The sequence below is a fragment of the Octodon degus genome, unplaced genomic scaffold (genome assembly GCF_000260255.1).
Source record: "Octodon degus isolate 3935 unplaced genomic scaffold, OctDeg1.0 scaffold00322, whole genome shotgun sequence".
Classification (NCBI taxonomy): domain Eukaryota; kingdom Metazoa; phylum Chordata; class Mammalia; order Rodentia; family Octodontidae; genus Octodon; species Octodon degus.
This window is the reverse complement of record NW_004524898.1, coordinates 439,541-459,672: the sequence shown is the minus strand read 5'-3', so window position 1 is coordinate 459,672 and position 20,132 is coordinate 439,541. Positions and strand designations below refer to the sequence as shown.

The following is a 20,132-nucleotide window of genomic DNA, read 5'->3' as shown; positions in this document are numbered from 1 at the left end:
TCTGTCTGTCTGTCTGTCTGTCTGTCTGTCTGTCTGTCTGTCTGCACAAAGGCCTTGCTCTGATTTTTTTTTCCTGAGGAAGACGAGATAATGCAGGGTAATCAGGCTTGCTAGCTCAACAGGTCTGGTGATCATGGGGAACAGAGGCTTCTGGAGTAGACTGGTATCTGGCACTTGGTGAGGAGGGCACATCAACAGAGGTGCCCAACTCAAGGACATTCGTCCTTTCCTGTCTTCTGTCTCTGAGTGCTGGGGTATCCTCCACCATGCTCACATGTTCAAATCTTCATTCCCTGGGTGGCGGTATTAGGAAGTGAGGCCTTTGGGGGGTGATTAGGTCATGGGGCAGAAGGCCCAGAAGCCAGGCAGGTGCCTGTGGTCCTGGCTGTTTCAGGGGTGGAGACAGGAAGACCAAATGAGTGCGGGAGTCAGACCAGCCTGGGCAAAATGGTGAAAGCCTGTCTCCGATCACACGAATGAACAAACAAACAAAAAGCCCTAGAGAGCTCTCTTGCTTCTTCTGAGAAAACAGCTAGAAGGGACCATCTGTGAACTGATAACGGACCACCCACACACAGGAAGTGGGCGCTTGGCACATACTGAAGCTGGCGGCGTCTTGAATTTGGAGTTCTCAGTTGCCACAATTTGTTACAATAACCTGAAAAGGCTGTCACATCATGGTTTCTATATCATTCTCATAATTTTGTCAGTTTACCCCCGATCCATGTCTTTTTTTATGCATTTAGTACAGGGTCTTACTACACAGATCGGACTCATAATGATTCTCCTGTTTTCACCCTTTCAAGCACTGGGATTTCAGGTGCCATGCCCAGTCTCAGTCACTGTCTCAGCATGCCCTGCTGGTGGGCCTGGCTTGGCAGGCCGGGGATCTAACCCCAGCCAGTGTGCTCTGCCTGAGCAGGCACTTTAGTACTCTGCGCTGTCTGGCTGACCCCCACCCCCACATCTGTGTCCTGATCCTTTAGCCTCCTTTAGGATCTGCACCCATTTCTCCTCTCCCTTTGTAGGTAAATCCTCAAGACAGCTTCCAGAGCTTGCTCTCTCTGACCTCTTTCCTGTCCTCCTCTCTTGAGCCTATATCAGTGAAGCTTGTGTCCTCACAAGTCTGATGATGCTGCCTTGGCCCAAGTCTCTCACAGCCCCTTGGTATACACTCTAGTGTCCAATTTTCAGTTCTAATTGTGCCTAAACCATCTGTAGTTCATAATGTTTTCTCATCTATAACATTTCATGGTGAAAATCCAAAGATAAATAGAAAGGCTGACAGAACAGTTGGGTAAATACTGATAGGTCTCACATTTCACATCTTCAGTTAATCATTTTACACTCCTAGGTGTTTCATAGGCCAGGATTTTGTGTCACATTGAGCTATGCTTACATTAAAGGTCAGGACAGTTTTTGACTCTGTCAGAAAATCACTTGATCCTGTACTGGGGAGGAACAGGTAGTGGGAGAAGGCTGTGTGTGGGACGATGAGGAAGTCACTTTGGTTGGCCAGATTTTACAAATGACTGAATAATGTGTGCTCTTTGGCAGCTGTCCTGTTGTTCACTTTCTACACATGCTAATTCTCTATCCTTTTTTAAATTTCCAGATAATGTGAAGAAGGATGATACACCTGAGCTTACAAAGAACCACCATGGTCTTATAGCACATTCTCTAGCTGCAAAATCTGGCAACTGGAATAGAGGTTCATAGCATTACTTCCTAATTTGCCCTGAAATTTTTTGTGACAGTGCCACCCCAATTGAGATCATCAGGGAAACACCTGGATTCCTAGGACCAGGGCCGCTTTCTTTTCAATTCTGTAGATGACAGGTGTTTCTATATCAGTTCATGTATCTACAGAATGAGACAGAGAGAGAGAGAGAGAGAGAGAGAGAGAGAGAGAGAGAGAGAGAGAGAGAGAGAGAGAGACAGAGAGAGACAGAGAGATACAGTGCATGAGTGAGTGCACGAGTGAGAGCGAGGAGAGAGCTTTGCCCAAGGATGGGGAGCCTGGGACATTAGGGTTAAAATTATATTTGTTGACACAGGTTATGCAATACAGCCTCATTCTTATTAAAAGTTAAGGATTTTATTTTTATATTATATTTCTGATGTTGCCTACTGTTCCATCTTTGTAATAACAATGTGATTAACAAATGTATTAGCTGAGACATGTAGCTGAGATCAATTTTTTTTGAAAGCTTGCTTTTCCTTTTTAGCAATAATTCCACATAGACCTGCTCTTGTTCAAGTGATCATAGTTGCATGCATAGCCTTTGGCATTGCCATTGCATGTGGGATCATCGCCTTCTGTGTCACACAGTAAGTGTGTGCTAAGTAACATCTGCTAAAGTGCTACTTAGTGTCCAAAAAGATGATCTGGGATATAATTATGTTGATGATAATTCTTGTAATTGCTAGATTATTATTAGTCATCATACATTTCTGGCCTAGCACCTATCAAAATGTGGATTATACTCATGTTGGGTTATGATATAATGAAAAAGAAAATAGGGAAAGAGAAGAGATGAAGCTACATTTTAGCAGAATAGAAATGCTACAGGCATAAAAGGTTGATTTTTAAGCTTTTCAGAAAGAGACAGACACACAGGCATGCATACATACCACATAGACATGCTCATGAAGGAAATGCGCTTCCTGTGGTGCGTCGTGTGAGAAATCATTGGCAGCAAGGTGCTAGCATCTTCCCAATGTGGTATTCTGGAAAGAACACTGTGTGTGTGTGTGTGTGTGTGTGTGTGTGTGTGTGTGTGTGTGTATTGGTCCAGGGCCTCAATTTGCAGCTGGGACTCGTAGTGATCCTCCCGTCTCAGCCTCCCAAGTGCTGAGATTACAGGTGCACACCAACATGCCCAGTCTCAATTGCCATCTCAGCGCATGGGCTTGAACCCCTCTGCCGCACTCTCCCTAAGCAGGTGCTTTAGTCTGCTGAGCTTTCGGGTTTTCTTCATGAAATCTTTTCCTAAATCCATGCCTTCAAGAGTTCTGCCTATTCTCTCTGTAAGAAGATTTAGTATTTCTGTTTTAATATTTAGATCTTTGATCCACTTTGATTTTCGTTTAGTGCATGGATGGACATGGGTCTTATCTTAGTCTTTGGCATGTCGCTTGTAGCATCATTTATTAAAGAGGCTTTTCTCCTTCCATGTATGTTTGACCTTTTTTATCAAATTAAGATGGCTGAGTGTGTTTTTAGTTATTTCTACATCTTCTACCCTGTTCCATTAATGCTCAAGTTTATTTATTTGAAAGTACTATGCTTTTTTTCTCAGCTGGGACTTGTAGCTCTGCAGTATACTTTCTAGTCAGGGCTTGTGATGTGCCCCTGCCTTGTTTTTGTTTCTAAATTTTTTTTTTACCCTTATAGATCTTTTCTAGTTCCAAATAAATTTTAGGAATGTTTTCTGTATCTGTGTTAGATATTCTAATGGTATTTTGGTTAGAGTTGCATTAAATCTGTATGACAATTTTGGGACTATGGTCATTTTGGCTATGTTGGTTCTTCCTACCCATGAGTAAGGGACATCTTTCTATTTTCTAACACCCTATCCCCTCTTTCAGAGTCCTGTAATTATCACTGTATAGAAATTTTACTTCCCCAGTTAGATTGATTCCTAAGTATGTCATTTTTGGGTTCTATTGAGGAAGGTGTTTCCCTAATTTCTTTCTCTTAGTGGGCTATTTGTGTGGAGGAGTGCTGTTGTTTTTTGAGTGTTAACTTTGTATCCAGATATGCTACTAAATTTGGTTATTAAATCTAGAAGTCTTTTGGTGGAGTTTTTGAGTTCTTCTATTTAGAATATCATATCACATGCAAGTAATGATAATTTAACTTCTTTTCTATGTTTACTCCTTTTATTTCAATCTCTTATCTAATTGCTTTGACTAATATTTCCAAGACTCTTTTGAATAAGAGTCATGATAATGGACATCCTTGCCTTGTTTCTGATTTTATAGTGAAAGCTTTTAGGTTTTGACCATTTAGTAGGATATTGGCTATTGGTTTGTTATAGATGACTTTATAAGATGAGGTAAAGACCATTTATTCTAATTTTCTGTAGGGCTTCTATCATGAAGGAGTGTTGGACTTTGTCAAATGCTTTTTATGCGTGTATTGAGACAATTGTGTGATTTTTGTCTTTGGCTCTATTGATATGGTGCATTATAATACTTATGGATTAGTTTATGTTTTACCATCCCTGCATGCCTGTGATGAATCCTACTCAGTCTTGGTGTACAAGTGTGTAGTGATCCTCTTTATCTCTTTTGATAAGTCTTGACTTGAAGTTCAGTTTGTCTGCAGATAGAGTAGCTACTCCTGCTTTTTTTCTGGGTTCATGTTGCATGGAATATTATTTTCTATCCTTTGACTTTCAGTCCATGAATTTCTTTGTGAGTTGAGTGTATTTCTTTCTTCCCTCTTAGTGTATGGAGACATAACTAATGTGTATTGGCTTACCCTGTTGTTGGTTGCTTTCTCTGCCTGGCGGCTTGTTTTTGTTAATGTTCTTGGAACTGTGGATTTTATAATCTCTTTCTATATCATTCAGGGAATTTTGGAGAGCTGATTTGGTGGTCATGAATTTCTTGAATTGTCCTTGTCATAGAAATATCTAATTTCTCTATTGATTTTGAAACATAGTTTTCAGGTATGTAAATCTGGGTTGGAAGTTGTTTTCTTTTAAGACTTGAACTTCCTCACTCCAAGCCCTCCTTGATTTGAGAATTTGTGCTGAAAAGTCTGCTATAATTCTGATAGACTCTCCTTTAAAGGTGATGTATGTCTTCTCTATAACTGATTTTGATATTCTTATGTTGAGCTTCTGGAATCTTGATTATTATATGCACTGATGTAGATTTAATTTGGTTATGGTTATTTGGAATTATGTATGTTTCACTTATTTTTATGTAGTATAGAGACAATCATATTAAGGAGAAGTGGACATCCAGAACATGGTCAGTTTAAGACCAGTTCCAGTCCCTTCTAGATTTTTTTGGAGGAACTGGGGTTTGAACTCAGGCCCTTGTACTTTCCAGGCAAGAGTTTATTCTACTGAGCCATCTGCCCAGTCTCATGGAGGCCAAGATTTGTGCACAGCACAAATACTATTGAAAGAAATTTTAGTGATGAGTGTATACTGAACTTTGGCTCTGGGTTACTTAATGTGATAGTCTATATTGACTTAAATCCTGTAAGTAAAACATCTGTATATTTTATTATTGTAGAACAAAGGTAACAAATCTAAAGTTGTATGAAGTGACTCACTAAAATGTATCTCACGGACATCAGTACTCCATCAAGTTTTTGGCTGAAAGTCCAATCATGGTCATCAACCTATGCCACCCTAGTAGGTGCTGCATTGGGTTGTGTCAGAGCCTGAGGTGAAATAAAATGCATGTGGTTCAAAGTGCACAATGTTTGTTGCTTTATCTTTTCCCGAAGTAGATTTTTGAAAGCACTACTGGTAAATTTGGTTTCACTTAAAGCAGGAAAGTAAAATGGTAATTAATTCTGGTTCTGAGTCTCAAGTTTAGTGTTTTGGAAAGAATATTCCGTTAAAATTCAGCTTGGAATCATTGCATCCTGCCTTTATTTAACATTTTGATATTTGGCTTATCATGGATTATTGTGCATTCATTTCACTGTCTGAAGATACTGAGTTAAACTGTTTAGCTTCATTCCTAGGTGTTTTGGGCACTATTTGACAATTAGCACCTGAGGACAGTGACTCATTCTTTGCGTCCCATGTTTTTTTGTTAATCACATTGTTATTACCAAAGGTTCAAGTGGTAGAATATTGAGGGTATGAAATAAATGCTAGAGGTAGTTCTTCATGCAGAAGAAAAATCTTTCAAGACTGAAACATAATAATGCAGCAGGCACTGAAGAGCAAAACCACACCTGCTTTTTGTTTGTTTGTGGTGCTGGGGATTTAGCCTAAGGCTTCTGCACAAAGCTACATCCTCAGCCCCCTTTTGAGACAGGGGCTCACTAAGTGTCTATGTTGTCCAGATTGAGCTTGAACTTTTAGTCCTCTTGCCTCACCTTCCAAAATGCTAGGGTTTTGGTTGTGCATTACCATGCCTAGTTTGGTTTGATTATCTTCACTAATGATCACAACCAAGTTCTTGTGCACGGTGTGCTTCTGGAATATCTCACACCTTTTCCTCTATTGCTGCCCCTAAGGACACAAATCAATTAATCTAAAAAGTGTCTTTTATTGCTTAAGTCACACAGATCTTGGAAGATAAATATGTCAGGAAAAAGTAAAGTGCTATCATCATTTCCAATAGAAGAGAAATAGGCATTCTCTGAGCCATTATTGGATTGAACCGCAGTAAATAGAGAGAGGTATTAACTTCAGGGGTAAAATTTAAGAATGTTGATAAACTCAGTAATCAAAATAAATGCCATTTTAGTGTAGAACTTTCTAAAGTTTAGATTAAGGCTCAAAATATTTACAGTGGACATTTAAAATGTTGATATTTTGTTAATGATGGATTTTTTGGCATTAAATTTTATAACCTATAGCCCCGAAATACAATTTGTCTTGTTTATAGAATTTTTTCCTCAACACTTTACTTTTGTGCCAAATATGAGCCCTTCACTTCTAGTACTGGCTTTGATCTTTCTTGGGGCTCATCAGTTTCTTACTATAATAATCAGCTGGTTAATCTCAAAATTTGAGATCTTTTTATGACTAGTATGGTTTGAAAGTGTATGTGTACCTTTCTTCTTTGCCTACTACCACCAATTTCTTTTTAGTCAGAAAATCCCATGATTAAGACATGATGATTAACTGTGAGAACTGTGGTTCTAAATTCATTTACATTCTTCTACAGTCAAATGGTAAAAGCAGAGGAAAGACAACAGCTCACATTGCTTTATGAAAATGTCCAGATTCCACCGTTAGGAGACCAGGAGGGCTCTGAGGACAGTGGACCTGAGGAATCTACACACCTGCTTCCAGAAAATGAGAATGAGTTGGGCAAGTTCATCATCTCAGGTAGAGGGTCCACCGGAGTACTGCCACAATCAGGGGCCTGAGAAGGTGCCATGGACAGAGATGGTTTGGTTGTCACAGGAAAAGATAAGTGGAGCTGAAACAGTTGGAGATAGAAAGTGGAATAGTTATGTACACATCTAAGAATCCTGACTTGCTCTTCAAGTCCCACAGAAAGGGAGCGGTGCTGTGGTTGCTTAGAGCCCAATGCAGGGCGAGTCCAAGCCTCTAAGATAGAGTTCAGGAAACAGAATGAAACTTTCTTTAAGCACACTTATTACTGAGGCACTACTTGCACATTTAGAACACAGACAGGCAGATGCCCTCCTTGTCCCATCTGAGGCATAGATGGGACCCAGGCCCACACTGTGAGACTACTGCACCTCTTGGATCCATCCCAGACCTATGAGAGCAGCACACATATTGTTATGAGGACACAATGATGTAAGCACTCACAAAAGCCAGGTTTTGTGAAAGTCCTGAGAGTTTTGTACATCTTTCTCAAAATTCTAGAGGAAAACATGTAGAGTGTCTGATCCAACATACCAGCATCCTCTGTTTGGACTTCTGCTAATGATTCCAGATATACATAGCATGAAGTTCTGGACAGGCCAAGAGCAGGATGCATAATTAGTGTTTACTGAGGCAGGAGGCCTTCATCAAAGTAGCCTTTCAATGCTTTTTCATTACATTGAATTATAACTTTACTAATTTTTTTAAAAAACTTGGAATTTGCAAAGTTCAGATAAAAATGTAAAAATAATTTTAAAATTTAGTTTTCACTATCCTTGTCAGACAAATAGCATTCACTGTCCACTGACCATTTCACTGCTTATATCTTTACTTTTCTGTGTTTCTTACCTCAAACCATGTCTCCATTTCTGTTTCATCATTTCTGTATTTTAGTTATTAGGTCAAAAAGAAGGGAAAATATTGAAAAGAAGAAATGGAAAAAAGAGCAACAGTTAGTGAAGGAAAGGAATTCCATACACAAGGCAAAGATGGAGAATCCGTGAGAGCAGACAAAGGCAATGCAGGCTGTTCCTGTCCAGAAGAAATTGCAGTGATGGTGGATGACCAAGGAGCTGAGCAGAGTGAGCTCCCAGGCAACCCATGGAATAGCACTCACAAGAAAGACATGTCAGCATGTGTAAGAGAAAATAAATGCTTGTAGTACAGCAAGGCTGCAGTCTCGTAGTCCATGAATGAGTATGACACCTGGCAAATAGAAAAAAATAAACACTGGTAAGAGGGAAAGATAAATTGTCAGAATTTTCTTCTCCTCCTCCTATCAGAAGTGCAGACAATTTCTTTGGGTCATCTTCTAGACCATGCTAACAAAATGTTTTCATTGAATGTAACATTCTCAGTGGTATTTTCTATTAATTCCAGTCATTTGTTTCCATTTTACACACAGGGAAACTGCAGAGATCAACATAAATATGACACTTTACTAAGACACAATCATTCCCTACTCTGTCTAGGAAGTGGGCCTGCAGGTAAGGAGCTGTTGTGCACATAGCCAGAGATCCTGAGTGCTACAGGATGGGAGTTGCCAGGAGCTGTGGGTATAGAGTACACAAGTCTCACTCTAAATGGTTCCATTTCTTTAAGAAGCAGTCTGGCAATTTTTAAAAAGTTAAATATAGTTACTTTGTGATCCAGAAGTTTCATTCCTAGATCTGTATTGAAGAGAATTGACAACATGTGTCCACACAAAGCACTAATACACAGACATTTGTAACAGCACTATTTCCAAGAGCCCAAATGTAAACACAACTGTCCTATCAACTTATGAAAGGATGAACATAATGTAGTCTGTTTAAAGAAATGACCACGGGAAGACTTGATTCATATAACTTAGTGATCTCACTGAGATTAGTCTCTGTAAGTGATCCCTAAGCCACTGAAAGTTCTCAACGTATTGAAGGCTAAAAGCAGGCTAAGGAATGTGTATAACTACTTTTGTGAACACAAACTACTCTTTCTACTGCCTTCAGGCATTTACCTAACTCTAAGTTTACACTATGCTAGCCAATAACATTCCAAGCAAGGGATCAAAGAACAGAAGGAGCCAGCAGGAAAAGCTGTTATCTATGGCCTTGTACCCCAGCTGTTGGGAATTTACAAGAGAGACCACAGTTCTCCTTGGGCTATTTATTGCTATTTGCTCCCTCAGGACATCAGGCTTCTGTTTCATACTTGTATTTCTATAGTAGTCTATACAATCAGTGGCATGTTGTAGGCAGTAAACAATGAAGGGGTCAGGGAGATGGCTCAATAGAATAAGTGCTTCCTTGGCAAGCACAAGGGCCTGAGTTCGATCCCTGGTTACACCAAAAAAACAAAAACAAAAACAAAAACAAAAAAACAAAAACAAACAAAAACCCCCAAACCAAACCAAAGCAAACCAAACAAAAACCAGCAATGAGATAATGATACACAATACACCAGAAACAAACTTCACGTACTTGATGCTAATTGCAAAAAATCAGACACCTACTGTGATTTTTTTGATTAAAAATATCCCAAATTGGTAAAGCCACAGTTGCAGAAAGCTGATCAGTGGTTCTAGGAGTTGAGAGGTGAGGGACTATAGGAATGGGGTTCCTTTTTGGGATAGTTTGAAAATTTGATAGTGCTGATGTTCATACAACCTTGGGAATATATTGTAGTACACCAAACTGTACACTCAAAAGAGTAAATTTTTCAGCTTATTAATTAGGTCTCAGTTAACTTTCCAGACTTTCAGAAGACACACATATACAATGATACTGCAGTTCACAAAGACTAGAGAGTACAGTGCAGCACTATGCAGGGCGACATACAATTTTCTTTCTTGTAAATTTTATTGCAAACTGTAGCATGAATTTCTGAGAACTGTAAAAGAAATATCTTCCTCCAACCTGGAAGGCCAAAGAATGACTCAGACAAGTTCAGCTTGACAAGTAAGTGTGTGTATTAGTGATTACTTGCAGGGAAGTGGACAACTTATGGTAGCATGCCTACAAAGTTGCCAAATGCACTTTGTGACCAAAATCCAGATTGCACGGGAAACCCTATGATGAATGAATAAATGGGATCTCACCTAACAAAAAAATATTTTGCATAGAAAAAAAAATCAGAGTGAAAAGACAGCCCACAAAATGGGGAAAAAATTATAGCCAGCCACCTCTTAGACAAACAGCTTATATCCAAAACACACACAGAATTGAAAACAATCAGACCCCCCCAATTCAAAGACCCAATCCAAAAATGAGCATCTGAGATGAATACATAATTCTCTGATGAAGAAATACAAATGGAAAATACATGAAAAATGTTCAACATCATTGGTCTTTTGGGAGATGTAAATTAAAACAATACAGCGATTGCATCTCATCCAAGAAAAGATGTATATCATCAGAAAAACCAACAACAAAGCTGGAGAGGTTGTAGGGGAAAAAGGAACCCTTCTTCACTGTTGGTGAGAGTGCAGACTGGTACAACCCCTATGGAAATCAGCATGGAAAATCTTCAAAAAGATAGTTTTTGAAGTCCCATTCCACTCAGCTATTCTGCTTCTGGGTATTTTCCCCAGAAGAATTAAAACAGGGCCAGAGAGATAGCTCAGTAGAATAAACTCAAGGGCCTGAGTTCAGTCTCTGGTTCTGAAAACAAACAAGCCAAAACAGAACAGAAAAACAAACAACCCCCCAAGCCTTTAGCTCCCCACCAAAAAAACCCAATTAAAACACATCACAGTGATATATGTGCAGCCATGTGTTTAGCAGCGCAATTCATAAAAGCCAAATCTTGGAACCAAATAACCCAGCAACTGATGCATGGGTAAAAAAGATGTGATCTTTTTATACAATGGGCTACTACTCTGCCATAAAGAAGGATAAACATGAAACATTTTAGGTAAATGGATGCAACTTGAGACAATACTCATAAAAGAAATAAATGAGACTTGCATGTGTAGACATTGTATTGTGTCCCTAGTGTGAGAAGCTGAAAGAATAAATAAGGTCCAAAATATACAAGAGATATTGCGAAATGGGAAGTAGCTGTTCAAAAGGAAAGAGAAACTAGAATGAGGAAAAGGAGGAAAGAAGGAAGAGAAAAGGGAAAATATATATACAAAATAGTTAAAATATATATACTACAGAAAGGTTTGTGCTAAGATTGTCTGGTTAATTTTTCATGTCTGTATATTGTACTCTGAGAAACTACTTTGAAGATAAAAATAGGCATTATATTAACCATCATTCCTCTCCTATTATCTTGGTTTCAAATGTTGTTTCATGGCTTTTCTTTTTTTTTCTTTAAAATACTAGCAACACAAAGTTGCCAGCTTCCCTGGGTAAGCTACAGGTTTTATGGGGCACTAATGAAAATATGAGAATCAGGATCAGAAGTAGGATGGGTCCTTAAGAAAGGACACGTGTGCTCCAACTTCGTCCTGTCTTACTGGGAGCTCCATCCACCTTAGAAGCACTTCCAGCTGTCATGGTTGATAACGTTTGTGTTGCAGTTGGCAGCACAATTGCAGCACTGGCACAGAGCCTTGGGACAGCTGGATTGGGCATCGGAATAAAAGTCACAATGGAGGATACTCCCCCACTTTCACCAGTTCTTTTCTTTTTCTTTTCAATTTGAGAAAAACCAAATATATATTCTTAGTCTTCCATTCAATATGAACGTGTGAATTTCCTAGAAAGTTATAAAGAAACATGTGCCTGACATTCTGCTTGCTCCCCGCTCCACAGACCTTTTCCAGACAAATTCCAGGACTGGCTTCTGTGGAACCTTCTGCTTGGTTGTCGCACCCCAGACTCATCTCCCGCCAGAGCCTAGGCCTGACATACGTGTGAGACCATCCCCACAACTGCCCGAACCTCCTACGTTAGACTGGCCTGGAGTAGAACCATGCAACAGAACGCCCTGCAGAGAGGCTAGGGACCAGAACCTCTGAGCTAATCCAGGAGCTGAACATCTTGTCAGAGGGGCATGGCAGGTTCGCTTCCACAGTCTGCAGCAGGAAGAAGCTGGGCAAGCAGCCAGACCCAAGCTAGGCACATTTGGATGAGTTCAAACGTGGTAGATCCGGACCCGGTAAGCAGAGACACTCTGCTAGACCCAGATCTATGAGAGCATCCTCTCTCTTTCTCTGTTGATTGAGAGATGGGGCAACAGGCAACCGGGGTGAATCACTCTGACTGGAAGACCCCATGTACATCAAGGGGAGGTGATCAGACTGAACTTAGGAGAACTAATTTAAATACAGTTTCCCAATTTAATATCTGCTTAGCTACACAGACAAAATATTTGCTCTTATGGTCTAAAATACAAACCCATTAGTTATAAAAGTTTGTCAGCTGCTAAATATTACTACCCATTATAAGTGTTCCTAATTGTAGTTCTATAAAAACAAAACTGTAAGTACCTTAACCACATAATCTCTCTTGGGTAAGAATTTTGGTAGGTGCTAAGGTAATAACCACACCAAAGCTCTACACCAAAGATCAGAGAAGAGTGCTATATAAAAATGACAAAGAGAAGGAGCAAAATGCAATCTCAGGCCTGAGCCCACCTAGAACAAATGCAGGAGACACTAGTATTGAAGAAATTGAAAGTCACACACCTGAAATCTCTGTATTAGTAGAGGCTGAAGTAGAGAAACAACTGGAGAAAGGCATAGAGGAAATCAGATCAGAAATAATCTCTGAGGTAAAAAAAGAAATGACAACTATTATTAAAGAATTACTAAGTGCTTCTAAAGAAGACACTGATAAAAACAGAGGAGAATAGAAAAATGATGGAATCCTTGAATGAGCAATATAGGAAAGACATAGAATGCAGGAAGCAGTGTCAAAGAGATATACAGGAAATTAAAACCTCAATCACAAGCTGGAAAAACTGTTTGAATGAAAGAGAAGATAGACTTTCAGATCTTGAAGATGCCATTGTAGCTAGTGAAAAAGAAAAGATCTCTTAAAAACAACTAGGATGTGTGTGTGGGGGAACTACCAGCTCGGGCCCCCTCCTGTCCCTCTCTCGGGACAGGAGCTTTCTTTCTCTCAATAAATATATTCTGCTCATAACCTCCATTTGTTCCTAAAATTCATTCTTCAGTTTTAGAGAACACAAAGTCGTGCAGGTCAGGTCCAGAGATTGTTTTTCTCTATGTCATTTGGAGGTTCCTTATATGGTTTGGAGGTCACCCACATGAGACCAGTTTTTCTTCCCTGTATCATTTTGGGAGTTTCCCACCGAGATCATTGGACAGAGATGCTGTGTCATGTGGATGCCCAGGAATATATGGCATGTGGCTGCTCCAGCATGCCTCATTGACAAGTTCACTAAATCGACTCCAGCACCACTGAAGATCCAAATTTCCTGTCAGGTTCAGAACGTTCTTAAAATCAGAGGACAGCAGGAGCTTACTGGAGCATGAGAATTGAAATTTCAAGTCCTCCTGGGAGACTCTCCAGAGATTACTCACAAGATCTGCAAGATTTTAAATTGAGCCACCTTGTGTTAAGCCCCCCCCCCAAAGGAGCCATTCTATTTCACTTTTGTGTAAAAACTATGGAACAAATGTTCTGTAGTAGGCCTGATCGCAAGGACCAGATTCTGACAGCCCTGATGTAAGGAGCTTTACTTAAGGGAGCACTTACCTAAATGATTTAACTGGCACAGAAGCTTGTGACATATGCATCTCTAGGAGGTGACTGAGGAACAAACAGCCTCTTGCCTCAAACACCTGGGCACCAAAGGCTGAAGTCATCACCATCCTCCAAGCCTTACAGCCACTGTAGAAATGGGTGCGGAGAGCCTCAAAACAGTCAAAAGTAGAAATTTCATTTACACAGTTCTTCCCCACTTAGGGATCTCTATGAAGAGTGGAGACAATGACACATGCATATCCGTGCTTACAGCAGCACACTTCATAGTAGCTGAGTCTTGGAAACACACTGTATGTCCATCAGGAGAAGGAAAGGTGGAATCTATACACAAGTCCTATACCAAAAAGAAATCACTTTGAGAAGAAGAATGTTCTTTGAGGTCATGCTAAGGGACCTAAATCAGACACAGAAACGTAAATATCACAGGGTTTCTCTGTGATATAGAAGAAAGTGAGAATGCGAAAGAGATAATAAAAAAAGACAACAGTCACCAGGAGGAAAGAACATTGGTCAATGGTAAGGAGACCAAGAGATAGATGAAGATGGGAGCAGAAGCCAGGACAGCCTTCAGACTAGGGCAGTGAATCCCCTTCTGGCCACTTTCCTCCCTGGTGGGAGATGTGGAACTCTGGAGCCAAGAGTCACCCAGCCCAGCACTACCTCCAGCAACACGGAGCTGTACCTCCAATGAGTCCTGCAAGAGTAAATAAATAATCCCAGCACTCCTGAGTTTGAAGGAGGAGGGTTCCAGTTCAAGCCAGCGCAGTCTGCACAGAGAGGCCCTGTTGAAAAAAAGGAAAACAAAGCAAAGAACCTAAAAAAAAGCCAGGCACAGAGGCACAGGCCTGGAATCCCAACACTCTGAGAGGCTGAGGCAGGAGGATTGCATGTCCAAGCCCATACTGGGATACTAGTAGCACAATAAGTCATTTTATTGTCTCAAAATTATAGAAAATATAAAATAAGTGCAGAATATGGAGCTCTGAGTAAAGGAAGTGATTTCATTCTCCCGTACAAAATAAAAGAAGGAAAAAAAAAGAACAAACAATCTCTAGGTCAGGTCTTTTCTTGGCCTGTGTTGCCTCATCAGTATTTGCACCATGAAGTTTGTCTCTAAGTGTAAAAGGAAAGGCGGCTCCCAATTTGAGTTCTTGGTGTGGACTTCTTGTACATCTTGAAAAATATTTTTAAAAAATAACTAAAGGATTATGGAATCATTGGGACTAGTTCACACATTTGTAATCACTGTCAGTGGGAGAGGGAGTCGGGACAGGAGTACTGTGCCTTGAGGGCAAAGTAAGCCCAATTTAGCCCTAAACTTTAAAAAATAAAAACAAACAAGCAAACAACAACAAAACAAAACAACTGTGCTTGTACGATAGCCTTTCCCTGGCTTAATTCCAACACCTTGACAACACAAAGAATAAAAGACAAAGGATGATTCTCAAAACAAAAACAAAAACAAAAACAAAAACAACTGAGATGTGGAAAAAATAATTGAACACCTGCAAGATGAAGCAAAGATGAACGACATAAGACTAACAGGCAGCAATGAGAAAGGAGTCAATACAAATGATAAAAAGAATATGAGCAGAAGTAATAGCAGAAAACTTCCCAAATATGGGGAAACATTCTGACATTAAGATAACCGAAGCATATAGAACTCCAAATAACAACCCAATTAAAAACACACCAAGACATATAATAGCCAAGATCCCAGAAATCCAGCACAAGAACAATATATCAAATACTAGAGAAAAGAAATAGATCACACTTAAAGAAAACCCATCAGAATAATGGCAAACTTCTCTTCACAAAACATGAAGTCAAGAAGAACATGGAGTAGAGTACTTCAATTCCTGTATGAAAAAATTCCAGCCCAGACTGCTATACTCTGCAAAACTCTCTTTCAAGTTTGATGGAGAAGTGAAATACTTCCATGACAAAGAACAAGCAAAGAGTTTTATGATGACAAAGCCAACGCTACACAGACTACTAAAAGATATTCTAGAGAGGGCCCAAAATGATCACAATTCCAAGAATGAGAACAGAAGGAGCCCACAAAATAGGGCAAACAATTAAACACAGGAGAATAAGGGGAATACAATAGCAGGTAAATTACATGTCATTCATAAGTCAATATATCTCAATTATAATCATTAATGGAAATGGACTCAATTCACCAATTAAAAAATAAACTGGTACATTGGATTTGGAAGCAAAATCCAACAATATGATGTATACAAGAAACACACTTGACTGATAAAGAAATTCATATACTGAAAGTCAAAGGTGGAAAAGAATATTACACACCCCAGCACCTCAGAAAAAAGCAGACATCCTCTTCACAGTAAAACAGAAACAGACATCCTGTTTGCAGACAATCTCAACTTCAAACCAGGAATGATGAAACGAAATAAAGAAGGCCAGTACATAATTTTTAGGGGAAAAATACAAGTGGAAGAGGTAACAGTCATAAATATGTATGTACCAAATACAGGAGCACCCAACTGTATAAGACAAATCTTAATGGACATGAAAAATCTAATATTCAATTATCACAATCTTCACAGAAAACTTAACACCCCATTATCTCAAAAAGATTGGTAAAGCAGACAGAAAATTAGCAAAGAAGTAACAGAACTGAACCAGAACTTGGAACAAATGGACTTAATGGAAATATAGAAAATGTTCCACCCATACACATCGGAATACATATTTATTTCAGTTGCACTGGACATTTTCTAAAATAGAGCACATACTAGTCTACAGGTTATGCAAGAGAACAGAAATTATACTATGCATATTATCTGACCACAGTGCAATGAAACTGGAAATAAATGACAAAAGAAACCATAAAAATCTCATAAATACATCTAAATTAAACAACATCCTCCTCAGTAACCAATGGGATGCAAATGAAATTAAATAAGAAATTAAACAATATCTACAAATCAATGAAAATTCAAGCACAAGTTATCGGAAGTTATGGGATGCAATGAAACCAGTGCTTAGAGGGAAATTTGTAGCTGTGAACTCACACATTAGGAAAACAGACCAAAAACAAATAAATATCTTAATGCTGCACCTCAAATGCCTAGAAAAAGAAGAACAAACCAAAACCAAAGCATAAAGGCTGGAGGAAATTATAAAGACTAGAGCAGAAAGTAATGCAATCGAGGCAAAGAAAATAATACAAAGAATTGATGAATAAAAAGTTAGTTCTTTGAAAGATTAAATAAAATTGATAAGCCCCTAGCTAACCTCATCAAAAAGGGGAAAGAAAAAACCCCTCAAATTTAAGCAATATAAAATGAAACAGGTGAAGTTACTGTGGATCCTGAGGAAATTCAGAAGATCATCAATAACTATTCTGAGAATCTTTACTCTCACAGAATATAGGACCCTGAAGAAATGGATGGATTCCTAAAAAGGTGCAAATTACCACAGCAGAATCAGGAAGATGAACTCTTAATAACCCAATAACAGCCCATGAAATTCAAAATCTAATAAAGTACCTACTGACAAAGAAAAGTCCAGGTCCTGATGGATTCACAGCTCCATTCTATAAGAACTTTACAGAAGATATAATCCCAATACTCCTCAGTCTCTCCAATGGAATTAAAAAGAAAAAAATTTCCCCAAAATCATTCCTGGAGGCAAGTATTATACTGATGCCAAAAACAGAGTAAGATGCAACCTAAAAAGAGAACTACAGACCAATTTCCCTCATAAACATATGAGGGAAATCCTCATAGGAGGATTGATGCAAAAACATACGAGATGCAAAAATCCTCAATGAAATCCTAGCAAATACAATTCAGCAAATCCTTAAGAAGATTATACACCACGACTAGGTAGGATTCATCCCAGCGATGCAAGGATGGTTCAATATATGCAAATCTATAAATGTAATACACTATATCAATAGAGCCAAATCCAAAAGCCATATGATCATGTCAATTGATGGAGAAAAGGCTTTTGAAAAGTGCAACACTCATTCATGTTCAAAGTCCTACAGAAAATTGGAATAGATGGCCTCTACCTCAATCTGATAAAAGCTATCTATGACAATCCAACTACTAATATAATTCTAAATGGGGAAAAACTGAAACCTTTTACTTTCAGATCAGGTAGCTACAAGACAAGGATGCTCTCAATCACCACTCCTATTCAATGTAGTTCTGGAATTATTTGCTAGAGCCATTAAACAAGAGAGAGAGAGAGAAATAAAAGGAATTATAATATGTAAAAAAGTTAACTATCATTATTTGCAGATGACATGATACTGTACTTTGAATATCCAAAAAAGTCCACCAAGAACCTACTACAAATAATACATATATTCAGTAGCATAGCAGGATACAAATTCAATACCCAAAAGTCAATAACATCCTCTATGTAGATAAGAAACATGCTGAAAGAGAAATTAGAGAAACAATACCTTTTACAAGAGCACCAAGGAAAATGCAATACTTAGGAATTAATGTGACTAAATATGTAAAAGATCTACTCAATGAAAATTAGTGTATTCTGACAAAAGAGATCATAGAGGATTTCAGAAAATGGAAAGATATTCTGAGCTCCTGGATAGGAAGAACCAACATTGTGAAAATGGCCATACTCCAAAAATTGTTACAGAGATTTAATGCAATCTCTATCAAAATACCACCAACATACCTCACAAACCTAGAGAAATCATTTCTAAAATTTATCTGGAACTAGAAAAACGTCCTATCTGGAAATTATGCTACAAAGCTACTGTGATAAAATCAGCATGGTATTGCCAAAAAAAAAAATAGACCTGAGTATCAAGGAAATAGATTAGAAGACAGAAGCCTCTGAATACACTCAGGCACCTCATCTTTGACAATAGGGTCAAGCATTAAATGGAAGAAAAATAGCCTCTTTAACAAGTGGTGCTGGAAAAACTGGCTGTTTACATGCTGAAAAATCAAACTTGAGCGAGGTTTATCACCATGTGATAAACTAAAACCAAAATGAATTAAAGATTTAAACATTTAAAAAGAAATACTAAATCTGCTGGAAAAGTAAGTAGGAGAAAATCTTTAAGATATAGGGGTTGGCAAACTTTTGAAGAAAAAAAAAATCAAAGTTCACTGTAAATGCTTGACAGAATCAACAACTTGGACCTCCTCTTATTGAGATGTTTTGCTTGTCAAAAGAAATTACCAACAGAGTGAAAAGACAATGCAGAAATTTGGAAAATATCTTAATAAACTCTCAGACAAATGTTTATCTAGAATTTATAAATAAGTAAAAAACATAAAGACCCCAAAATTTAAAGACCCAATCCAAAAATGGACATCCTAGATGAGCACACTTCTGGAAGGAAGAAATACAAGAAACAAATGAATACATGAAAAAATGCTCCATATCACTAGCCATCCATGAAATGCAAATTGAAACAACATTGAGATAACATCTCACCCCAGAAAAATAATGGTTGTCATAAAGAAATCAACCATCAACAAATGTTGGACAGGCTATGGGGAAAAAGGAACCCTGCTCCATTGCTGGTGGGGATGTAGACTGGTACAACCCTGTGTGGTTCTGAATCAGATGAAAATATAATTGTGGTTGAATTTTCTCTGTCTAATTTTTGTACATCATTGTAGGTGAAGTGAACATGCATTTTATCCATCACTCACTGGCATGAGGCTGATGTGATTTTTCTTGCCAATTCCATACCAGACACTTAACCAGCTAGTGTTTCCATCCTTTAAGCCTGTGCTGGGAGCAGGATTTGCATGTTTGTACAGCATGTAAAAGGGAAGAATATCTCACGGTAATGCTGCGACCTTTGTTTTTATCCAGCTTATGTTTTTTCTGTGCCCACACTATATATATACACCTCCAATGGGTAGTTTCTTCAGGAGTCTTAGGATTAATAACTTTCACCTTTGTGAAGCCACCAGCCTCTTGATTACCTAAGGGACTGTGAGCCATGGGAAGCTTCATGGAATATTATACATTACTCTGGCTGATTTTACATTTTAAAACTGTATTTCTCTCCACATCCATTGTTATTGCAGTGTCTTACTATGCACCTGCCAGTGTTTCTTTTCCCATTGGATCCATCACTGGGCTGAATCCTGTAAAGCCCACACAACTGTTTATGCTGACAGGTAGTAGCCACTTGTCAAGAGTTACCACCATTGATGCAGATTTGATTCAGCTCATTGCTGTTTTCTTTTATATTTTCCTCTATAAGCAGATGTTATCTGTATTTACTTGTTTTTTTTTGTACTTTTCTTTTTTCATACTTTTATTGATAAACAAATAGCAATGAGACAGTTTCAAATCAAATCGGTAGGACAGTTTCAATAATTAACATAATGCATACATTCTTCTTAGTGGTTAACTGCTGTACAAGATGCGGACTTGATAACCTATTTACAAACAC

The 20,132-nt window shown here is 38.6% G+C and overlaps 1 protein-coding gene across 1 annotated transcript in view; it reads left to right on the top strand.

Annotated features, from left to right (window-relative positions):
• CUNH19orf18 (chromosome unknown C19orf18 homolog) overlaps positions 1–8,220 on the top strand; it is an 11,676-nt gene extending 3,456 nt beyond the window's left edge. Inside the window, exons 4-7 of the mRNA XM_023708031.1 lie at positions 1,616–1,711; positions 2,229–2,331; positions 6,874–7,037; positions 7,941–8,220. Coding sequence (XP_023563799.1) covers positions 1,616–1,711; positions 2,229–2,331; positions 6,874–7,037; positions 7,941–8,050 — 473 coding nt within the window. The 3' untranslated portion in view covers positions 8,051–8,220. The remainder of the gene's footprint in view (positions 1–1,615; positions 1,712–2,228; positions 2,332–6,873; positions 7,038–7,940) is intronic.
• Positions 8,221–20,132: the final 11,912 nt, after the last annotated feature.